Source organism: Brassica napus, chromosome C7 (genome assembly GCF_020379485.1).
Source record: "Brassica napus cultivar Da-Ae chromosome C7, Da-Ae, whole genome shotgun sequence".
Classification (NCBI taxonomy): Eukaryota; Viridiplantae; Streptophyta; class Magnoliopsida; order Brassicales; family Brassicaceae; genus Brassica; species Brassica napus.
Window position 1 is genome coordinate 30508720 of NC_063450.1, and position 11130 is coordinate 30519849.

At 27.7% G+C, this 11130-nt stretch overlaps 1 protein-coding gene across 2 annotated transcripts; it reads right to left on the reverse strand.

Annotated features, from left to right (window-relative positions):
- Nucleotides 1-47: 47 nt before the first annotated feature.
- On the reverse strand, nucleotides 48-4102 carry LOC106407720 (transcription factor bHLH92). Of its 2 annotated transcripts, none has more exons than XM_013848593.3 (3): nucleotides 3684-4102; nucleotides 2948-3235; nucleotides 48-321 (listed from the first exon to the last, which is right to left on the reverse strand). In XM_013848593.3, the coding sequence occupies exons 1-3, from the start codon at nucleotides 4035-4037 to the stop codon at nucleotides 223-225; spliced, it is 741 nt and encodes a 246-aa protein (XP_013704047.1). In that variant the 5' UTR covers nucleotides 4038-4102; the 3' UTR covers nucleotides 48-222. The 2 variants fall into 2 exon arrangements, with proteins under 2 accessions (XP_013704047.1, XP_048618505.1); XM_048762548.1 differs by lacking the exon at nucleotides 48-321 and adding an exon at nucleotides 349-2768.
- Nucleotides 4103-11130: the final 7028 nt, after the last annotated feature.

Consider the following 11130-nt stretch of genomic DNA (forward strand, 5'->3'; position numbering starts at 1 on the left):
CAATTACATAATAGATGGCCATATACTTATTTCATTTTGTGGAAAAAGAAAGTAAATGGATGGCCCACTGTTTCAGACTGATTCATATAGTAGAGACAAAACATACAGGTATTGACCCTATATGCTTACGTGTTTTGTCAACAAAGCAGTGCCAATTTTTAGTGATCTACCAAATTAAGAAGAACGAGAATGAATAAAAGAAAGTCAAAACAAAAGAAGTCACTAGTCTCTGAGAAACGAAGCTTCTGGGAGAAAAAGGAGTTTCCATTCAGTTTCCTGGAGTCTTTTCTGTACTCTTTTTTCCACCTCTTCTCCTCTTATCTGCCAAAAAATGTTTTAATTTTAATTTAATCTATAACTAATTTCGTCATACAAACAAATATTTTTACTAATGATGTATCTATGTATTGTCTACATTAAAACAATTTAACTTATACAAAAGAACTGCATCGTAAAAATGGTCATGAGACACACAAAAACTTAATAATTTTTTTTTACATTAAAGACTAACAAAAAATCATCTAATATATATGAACGTCATTGTGGCTTATAAATATAACTAAATTTAGAGAGTATATTCTAAATAATGAACGTCATTGTGGCTTATAAATATAACTAAATTTGTGCAGTTATATTATTATTTCATCAACTAAAGAAAGAAAAATTAAAAATAAATTGTATTAACCAGTAAATTTTGACTCAAAATCGTTTTTAAAAAGAGTTAGATGATTCATTATATTCTACATTATGTGGTATTGTTAACAATGGTAAAGTTACTGAAAACAAAAATATCCTCTTCACATGATTTAGATTGGAAGTTATAAAAAATGTTCGTCAAGAGAAGCATAAAACCTGAAAATATAAACTAACAAAATAATTGTTTAACACTATACTTATTAATTAATTATCCCAATATTATGAAAAATATTTTTATATATTAAATTATTTATAAATAATAATACTATTGAAACTAATAACTCGCTAAAAAACCATAGCAAACATATAAAAGATAAATACTAAGATAGAATTGATATCATAGATGAGTTTTCTGTATTAGCACTTACATATTATTATAATAAAAATGGTAAATTTACTAAAAACAAAAATACCCTCTTCACATGATTTAGATTGGAAGTTATAAAAATGTTCGTCAAGAGAAGCATAAAACTTGAAAAAATAAACTGAGAAAATAATTTTTTAATACTATACTTATTAATTAATTATCCCAATATTATGACAAATATTTTTATATATTAAATTAGTTATAAATAATAATACTATTGAAACTAATAACTTGCTAAAAAATCATAGCGACCATATAAAAGATAAATACTAAGATAGAATTGATGTCATAGATGAATTTTCTGTATTAGCACTTACATATTATTATAATATAAGATAGACTACAATAAATATCATCTAATATTATCTATGCTATTTTTATTGTTTAATTATAATATAAGATAAATGACCTTACTTATCCAGAAACAAAATGATTTTAAAAATTGGCTAAAGAAGAATAATCATAATTATGTCCTAACTCACATTCTAATATAATAGCATAGATATTAACACAAACTTGATTGTCCTAAGTCACAGACTCACATGTGTTAATATTACGATATTATCTTCTTCTTTTTTGTAAAATATTACGATTGTCTTAGGTCACATTCTAGACATTCAATTCAATAGCAAGACTAGATTATGACCCGTTCTTATATTTTTTGTTTTATATTTTTTTAGAAATTTAATTTTATATTTATATTTTTAGTCATATTTATATTTTTCTTTGTATAATATTTTTCTTAAATGATTAATAAAGTTTTTTAATAATTGTATTAAAATAGTTAGACCACACCTATATCAATAGGTATTGTTTCTGGTTTAATAGAATAGATAATTTAAACGGCTGGTTCAATTGTTCTATTTTAAATATTTGACCGGTTCTTTTTCTGATTGTATTTGAATGAACCCGACATGTATTACAATAGGAATAAAATGGTTTGGGTAATAGTTAATTCACATTTGGTTCTAATATAATATTTAGAATTCTATCTTAACTATTACTCTTATTTATTATTTATTTTATAAAATTTTAAATAACAATATATATTACTCAAACTAATGATTTAGCTAAAAATTCTTCAGAATATGAGAAATAAATAAAATAACCATTATAACTATTAAAAATCTCACAAATAATCAAAGTAACCTAAAATTATACAGAACATGACAAATAAGCTTATAAAACTAATAAAAACATGATAAATAAATGAAATAACTTAAAATTATGGAGAACATGAAAAACAAGTCAAATCACTTTTCAAATAATAGTATTGATAGATATATTCACAAATAGATTTTGGATTTATAACAACTTGGCTTATAGTGTATACTATTATTTGGTTTAAAGGTCAAATATGTTATAAACAAATTATCAGAGCAAACTATAATAATATATTACATCAATAATGTAATCAAATGGGCAAGAAAGAAAGTGATGATGACTAATCTTATCAAATCCGTAGTAAGGGATTTATAAAGTAAGCTTGAATTTAATGTCAATAAAATGTTTCTGAATAAGAAAGATAAAAAAAATATTAATTAATTTGGATGATTTTAAGTATTTAACTATACAGTAGAAAAATGTATTTTATTTAAAAACTTACAAATAGGTTGGATCCATGGATATGATTCTGTTTAAATAAGAGAGATTTTTTGGTTTCTATATGTTTTTTCTTTACTAAAGGTTATCGCTTGGATATGTTCTGTAAACATAAAACCCCAAAACTATTAAAGACCATTAGTTGGATCCAATAAAATACCAAAGGCAAAATATAGATATCGGAAGATAGAATGACATCCCACCTAGGAATGTTTAAGCTCGTGCACAGATCTTAATCAAGAAAAAAAATATTCCAGAAAAAATTGAGTGGAATATATATACCTGAGTCTCGATGTTCATGGTCGCTGAGAACTCGTGTGGAGAGAAATTGGCTTGGACCGCGTTGAGATTTGTCCCCATTGATTTAAGACACTGAAGAACTTCTACAACTGAATCGATCCCCGACAAAGGTTCTTGTACATTAAACCTAACCTTTGTTCCATTCATTCCATCATGCTCCCGTGCTGATTTTGCCTCCAACACATTCTTTTGTCTCTCTAGTTCTTTCTTTAATCCTTCTAATTTCCTAATCTGATCAACGGCCTTTTCAACAATCGAATTTTTATCACTCTGAATCAAGCAAAAATATAAGTAATATTAGAATAATTATACATTTGAAAAAAAAATTATGTATTTGAAACATTTATAATAACTTTCTGAAACAAACTATTTTTTTAAAGAATATTGGTTAGATTCATGCAACTTTTAAAATTTTATTATATATAATTAGTATTTCTTCCATTTCACTTTAATTGTCATTTTAGATTTGGATACATAGATTAAAAAAATATATAATTTTGTATATTTACTAAAAATTATCATTAACAACACACATACCCACATATCAACTACTAGAAAAATATAATGGAATATAAAATCAATAAATTTTGTATTGAAATTATAAAACTACAATTATTTTGAAAAAAATATTTTAGTTTACAATAACATTTAAACTGAAACGGATGAAACCATAATTTTTTTTTAAGTTAATACACAACAAGTCAACAAAATAGTGCACCTTAGTGGCAGGTAATAGAGATTGGAGAGCAAAGTAACTCTGTTTTTGTTTCTCTCTTCTCGTTCTCTCTTTCATCATATGTCGCCGGCTTCTCTCCTTCTCCGGCACTGCTACAATTTTCTTCTCCTCCCAATTCTTTCTCAGAAGATTCACCATTCTCCTCTTCACGTTCACCGTCGATGAAGACGATACCATCCTCTGTTCATGGTCCCTCACGTATGACCTGAAGGCGCTTCTGTTTGGTACACCTACGGTTTTGTCACCGTCACCATCGCCGGAGACGTCACCGGCGATCATATCCCAGAAATTTTCTCCTTCTTCTTGGAAAACAGAATCTAGAGAGAAAAAATCCATCTCTCTCGCTATCGCTACGTTAAGGATCTTGAGTTGTGAATTGATGGTGTGTGTGTCTCGTTTGTCTCGTGTGTGTTTTATATATATGTTAGATTTTAAACACGTGGGGTAATGATTTAACAAACGTGAGAACCATATTCAGCACGTGGTCAACGAAAATTTTCTCACTTTCTTGTTTATATTAATGACGTATGTAGAAGGATTATAGACACGGTCACCTGCTTAGGAAACAATGAAAAAACAACATTTTAAAAAATTATGTGTCACAATTAGCTTTGAGCACTATTATTATTTTTAATAGAACAATTAATAATTTAAGAGATCATTTAATAAAAAAAAGTTGGATGTTGGATGTTTCAAACTATGTTGTATGGAATATATTCATTAAATTTGTTAGGCGTATTATCTATAGTGAAGTTCCTATAAATAAACATTCCATAAAACGTAGTTTGAAAGACCCAATACCCAACATTCAATTTGTATTTTTCTTATTTATCGAATGGTCTCTTAAATCATTCCTTGTTCTACGTAGAATACATAACTGATTCATTTCTTACTGTCTCATTCATTGTTGGAGAATTCGCCAAACATAACTTATAATATTCATTTGAAATACAAAAGTATACCTCGTATGGAATCCAAATGCAAAACTAATTTAAATGTATAGCAAAATTACTATACACCTTTATGACCAAACAAAAAATCAGAAAATTATTTTACGATTTTATCATTTAAAAGTCTATTTTTAATAGATAAAAGTCTGCACGGTGTAAACCTCCTAAGAAGTTTGCTATGTATACTTATTTTGAAGTCTATATCATAATTTGATCTCATAATTTTATTTGAAAAATGTATAAAAATAATTTGTGTGAAATTTCTTATAAGTCATCAATATAAGGTATATAAATTTAAATTTAATATAACTAAACAATTTAAAAGAATATATATGGACTTGGTAACCATTTCCTAGAAAATGTTTATGGTTTAACAACAAAAAGCTCTAACATATGATGTCTTTTAGGGTTAGATTTTAGATTTAGATTTTTTTGTTTTATTGACTTAAATTTACATATTAATATGGGGTAGATTATATTTTGTATATTTGATACCATAATTGAGACCTTTTGATTATCAAAGAAACGTTTAAGCTTTGAGATTCATGGTTTAGGAAATATGAGACTTACAATAAAGACTACTTCATTTTAGATGTCTTTAGATTACAAAAAATCATTATTTTAAATTAAATTTAGTTTTTATGAATACAAATGTAAAATTATATATTGTAACTATTAAACAATAAAGAAAGAAAACTAGTAAATCTTATATTAAAATTATTAAACCAATAAAGAACAAAAAAAAGTTGTAGACTTACAAGAAGACTACCGATAGCAATTTTACTTAACCAAATTTTACCAAGTTAATTTTAACCAAACCGAATTTAAGCAAAATTTTTTTAACCTAACCAGAAAGTTACCCAACATATAAATACAATTGTTATGATATTTGGTAAAAAAAACTTAGCCCACGCCGTTTATCTTGTGTGATATTCAGGGCGATCTCAGAAGAATCCTAGTCCATGCCGTTTCTGCCGCTCAAACACCGTCTGCTCCGCCTCCCATATATCTTCTCTCCGGTAAGGTAACCGTCTTCGATTTCGTGTCCGTCGGCCTTTATGGGTAATTTCTTTGTTCGATTTCTCAGTATAAAAAGTAACCCTTACCTTTTTTTTTGTTTCATATCTGACCCGGCGAATGAACGGTGCTTCTACTCTCACCGACGAATGAACGGACCGAGGTTGAATGTGGAGATGATCAAGCCGGCTTGGTTTTAGACGATGGAGGAGAATTGGCCAGAACCGGACAGATCTTGAACCTCTATTGGACCGGCTGGATCTTCAATCTTTAACTCAGCCATCTCTTGAATCAGCAACTGTTTGAGGCCGGTCTGATCTTGATCGAGCATCTCTTAGACAGCCTTAGTGAAACCGTCTCTTATGACCCGCGAGCATGATCTAGTCGTAGGACCATTGCGGGCTAGAGGAACCTCGGCTTGTGTGACTACAACATAAGGAATACGTTAACTCCACCATCTCAATTTTCTTGTCCAAATCATATCGTTTTGTGTCATTTCAAGAAATTCACCATGTGTACAACCATCATGCACAAAGAACATTCTCCCTCCTTTTCGATTATCGACCACAAACTCCCACAAAGAGTCTTTCACCATCCATTCTCCGTATACAACAGGTATATGAACCATTCTCTGCAAAAAAAAATACGGTATACAAAACTAGCGAAAAAATATTTCTTGTTCGATAAAATTACATAAGTAGACTTTCAAAAAGTCTACATTTATTAGCTAACAACATTGTCAAACCAAAAAAAATTGATAGTTCCATAATTATAACAAATTATCTTTTGAAAATTATTCAAGATCATTAGAATTAACTAACACACACTGTGCAATAATAAAATAGTGAAAAACCTTAATGAATAGTACATAAATTCACTTTTCATAGAATTTTCTACGTAGACTCTGTATTTAGTCAACACGATAGTAGACGTTCTTTTCAATCTACCTGTGTAGACAGTCATAGACGTATACTCTAAGGGTTAGTTTTTGCAATTAATACAACATTTTATGTATTTGAAAAAAATATATGATTTTATACGAGTAGACTTTATATGCAGTCTACACTTTAAAAAATGTTAGTTTTGCAGTTGACCCGAATTAACCCAGTATTTACTATCAATAGTAGATTTCATATGTAGTTTACATTTTTAATTTTTTTGAAAGATGTTAGTTTTGCAATTGACCAAGTTTGACATTCTATGAGTAGATTTCAATGAAAGTCTACGTAAGTGTAGACTTTATCTGAAGACTACTCTCAAATCCGACTGGTTAGTTTTGTGTGTTGACCAAAATAGATTAGTAGATTGCATATGAAGTCTGCACTTTAATTGATTTTTCTGTCAATTTTTTAAAATTTTAGTCAAACACAAAACTGACATATTTTTGTGGAGTAGACTTCATACGAAGTCTACTAAAATTGGCAAAGTTTTGGTCAAATGCAAAACTAACTTCTGCTGAAGTTTACTATGAAACGTCAAAAGTTTGGTCAAATGCAAAACTAACTTTTTTTACGTAGACTTCTTCATAAGTTTACCAATTTTTTTTTTCAAAGGTAAAAAGACGAATACTGCTAGGGAAGTCTGCGATGCAGAAAATATAAGTTTCGTCAATTACAAAACTAACATGTGCGTAAACAAGCATACCGCATTGTAAGTTTGCACATATGTGTAGTCATACAAAACAGACTACTATCGTGACACATATCTGAAAAGGGACGAACACCATGTAAATAGTTACTTTTTTCAGTGTAAAGCTTGTTTCGAACATTTTCCACAGTCTAAACTCTGAATATGAGCAAAACAGCAGCTTTGACGCTTTTTCAGTGAAGAATCACGAAAATATGAAATTTGTGTTTATGAAAATGAAAGTTATGAGAGTTTTTAGATGAAAGTGGAGAGAAAATGAGAGGAAATGAAAGTTGTTAGCGTAGAATTCGAAAAAAAAAGTAGATAGAAATTGAATTCTTCAGCTTTAAGAACTAAGAAATGGTTGTTCATGGTGGTTGAAAAAAATTGATGATAGCAGCATTGTTGTAAATAAGTAGAAATGTTTATGGTGTTTGGTTTTTTTTTTCATTTTAGAAAAATAAAATAAAATTAAATTATAATGATATTGTTGTAAATATTTAAAAAAAAACTAAGGAAAATATGAAAAGATCATGGTTGAATAATATTGATTAAAAATATAATTAGTTTTAAGTTTGAGTTGAAATTTTGAGTCATTATTTAAAATTCTCTTCATTGTTCTACATAGAATGCGACCTCTAGCAAGGAGAAATTACCAAAAATATCATATTCCTAATACTACTTTTCATGTTTATCTTAACCATTTTTATCATCATTTTTAAAAGGTAAAAAGACACTTATAACCCTAGTGTTCACTAATATAAACTTAGGGTTTAGAGTTGAGTGGAGTAATGTTTTGGAATGTCAAATTTAGGATTATAATGAATAAATAAATACTTAATAAATTTTTTTTAAAATTTTAAAATTATGAAAAATATTTTCAAGAAGAATATTCGAATTTCAAAAACAAAATTTTTTTTTTTTGAAATATTTGAAAATATTTGAAAAATATTATAAAAGAATATTTTTTTTGAAAAAATTGAAAAATATTATGAAAACTTTGAAAAATATTTGAATAATAATATTTTCAAAAAGAATATGTTTATAAAATTTGAAAAATATTTTATAAAAAAGTTCAAATTTCAAAACCTATAATTCGAAAACTATAAAAACAAATTTATTTTTTGTTTTTATTATTATTTTTTATTTATTTAAATAATTATTTATTATATATATAAAGCAATGGTATAAGAATTTTTTGCCACTTAATGAACAATGTATTTATAAAAATTTAGTGAAAGTAAACATGAATAACAGTATTAAAAAAAAGAATAATGGTACCAGAAATGTAGTAAACATGAAAATTCTCTTCTAGCAAGATCTATAAATAAAATAAAACTGTTAAGTTAACAAAAAGCATGCCGTTTTATGCAGTGTTCGTTGCTATACATATTTTTCATCATCACTAGATTTTTTTTGTTTTCTGTGCCATCTGCTGATGTAGTTATTTCTTGTATTATTGTAAGAGTCTTTGATATTTTCTTTTGACGTGTCCTTACTTTTGAATGGGTAGGAAATTTCTTTGTGTGAACGAGTTGACTGTAAATCCGATTCCTTTATTTCAGATGAAGCTATATTTTATCTAGTCACGACCAACTTTGATTCTAGAAAAGTATCAAAGGTTTGTTTTAGCCAACACTATATATAAATTAATACTCACGAGATAATTTCAAACAAAGTTCACCCATCAAACTAGCTAGTTGGACGTCTTGTGGTGGAAATGGTTCATCTGTCCTTCTAAATGCTGTTTGAATGGTCAACCCCTAGGCCCTAGCCCCAACAGATCATGGATGTAACCGTGCGAACACTTATGACTAACATAAACGCGGTTAGAATAAAGCACGCAACATTTTAAATTACACTAACAAAATACTATTGTTACATAGCAATTTTTTTAATAAAAACATCAAAAGATAAAATATTCATTCTAAAGTTATAAATATAAAATTTGGTTTTTTCAAATTAATAATCAAAATTTCCAATGTTTCCAATGTTTTTTCAATGCACAAATTAACCAATATTACTTAATCTTTTCTGTATTTTAATTTTTATAAGTAACAATTTTATTGTCTATTATTATTTGGTTATTTTACTGTTAAAACTACCAGAATATCATTAGATAGGTACTTATTAGACCATTATAACCATAACAATCAACATCTATGATTCTCTTCATCTAGTCTATATTAAGCTTACCCAAATTACTGATATTTACCATATATATATATATATATATATAATATATACATTCTATTATGTAGGATTAAAGCAATATACAGTAGAACTTCTATAAATTAATACTCGATAAATTAATAATTTCTATAAATTAATAAATTTCGTCGGTCCCAATTTTGCCGGTTCAAAATTTGAGACAAATCGATAAATAATAAGATAATAATATTTTAGAAAATTATGTGTAAATATAAGGTCCCATTAAAATTATAAATTAATAATTTATATGTATATAAGTAAGAATCTATCATTATATTGTTTGTTTTATATTCACAATAGAATTATCTTTATTTTTCTTGACACTTAATATATATTTGATGAGATTGAATAATATTATATCTAAAATCACATTTAAGTTCTATGCAATATATATTATATACACCAAATAATATAATAAAATTAACATAATTGTCAAATTTCAAAAAATAACAATTAATGTATATACACTAAAATCAAATATTTTTCTTATCTTAGAATAAATATATCTTAAAATAATAAATCTAAATAAAGAAACTTTTGTAAATTAATATCTCTATAAATTAATAAAATTTCAAAATCCCAACATTATTAATTTATAGAGGTTCTACTGTAATTAATAAAAGATGATTTAATCAAAATAATAACTAATGAAAGATGCCCTGATGTCATATTAAAAACTAAGAAAAGATGCCTTTTTAATTTTCTTAAAAACTGCTGCCCTAAGCAAAAGTTTCATTTTTTTTCAATGGAAGCACGGCTCTGGTTAATCACAAGAACCGGCAAAATCTTAAGAAACCAGCAAAAAGGAGCTTGCAAGCAAGCGTTCTATTCAATTTAAGGTGTATATTCAGTCTGAAATTTGGAAGTATTTTAAATTTAATAAATTTTGGTTAATTTTGGATGAGTTAGAAAATTTTTAATGTTTTGTCATGGTGTTATCCTCTTTTGGAGAAGTGTTTCAGGTTTTCAGTTGTGTGAGTTTTGGATTTGCTTAGAATAAATAGTTTCTTGTCCCTAGTGGCTTGAGTTGTGAGTATTTGCGAGAATACATGTAATGTTTTTTGTCTACCTATCACAATGTCATGTAGTTTAAATTTGTCTCTCCTTCTAACGCCAAACCTCCTTCTAACGCCAAACTGTTAGAGTAAATTTGTGCAAGTGACAGCTCTACAGAATGATAAGAAGAATGATACAATATGTCATAGTGCTTTCTCCTGCTTCAGTTGTTAATAAACCACGAGACCATTCCCATATGAGTATTAGCCAATATATGTCGTTAATGTCTTGATAGCAGTAGGGGAGATCGATCGTAAGGTAGGAGGTGCCTTACGATAGTGTTGACTGCATGGTCTTCCTGCTCTAGTTTATGATTTTGCTTCCAAAGTGTCTTCTGGGCACTATGGCGTGTCACAATGAAAGATGTTTGAATTTATTGTTGCATCTTTCGGTAGGGATTGCCTCTTTACCCTTCAATGGGGGATCAAGTCATCAGTAGTTCATATTATTGATGGCGTGTACCCTAGATAGACACATGGTCTAGTGAGCATGTGTCCATATAGTTGATAGGAGTCATTTGGTCTAGAGGGCACGTTTGCTGGAACATATGGTAGACTAGTTGATATACT

What these genes read in the sequence shown, in the direction of transcription:
- LOC106407720 (XM_013848593.3), bottom strand. Translation starts at nt 4,037, where the DNA reads ATGGATTTTTTCTCTCTAGATTCTGTTTTCCAAGAAGAAGGAGAAAAT. An exon ending in CTCTATTACCTGCCACTAAG is followed by an intron (nt 3,236 to 3,683) that starts GTGCACTATTTT and finishes TGCTTGATTCAG; the next exon opens with AGTGATAAAAATTCGATTGT. An exon ending in CCATGAACATCGAGACTCAG is followed by an intron (nt 322 to 2,947) that starts GTATATATATTC and finishes ATTTTTTGGCAG; the next exon opens with ATAAGAGGAGAAGAGGTGGA.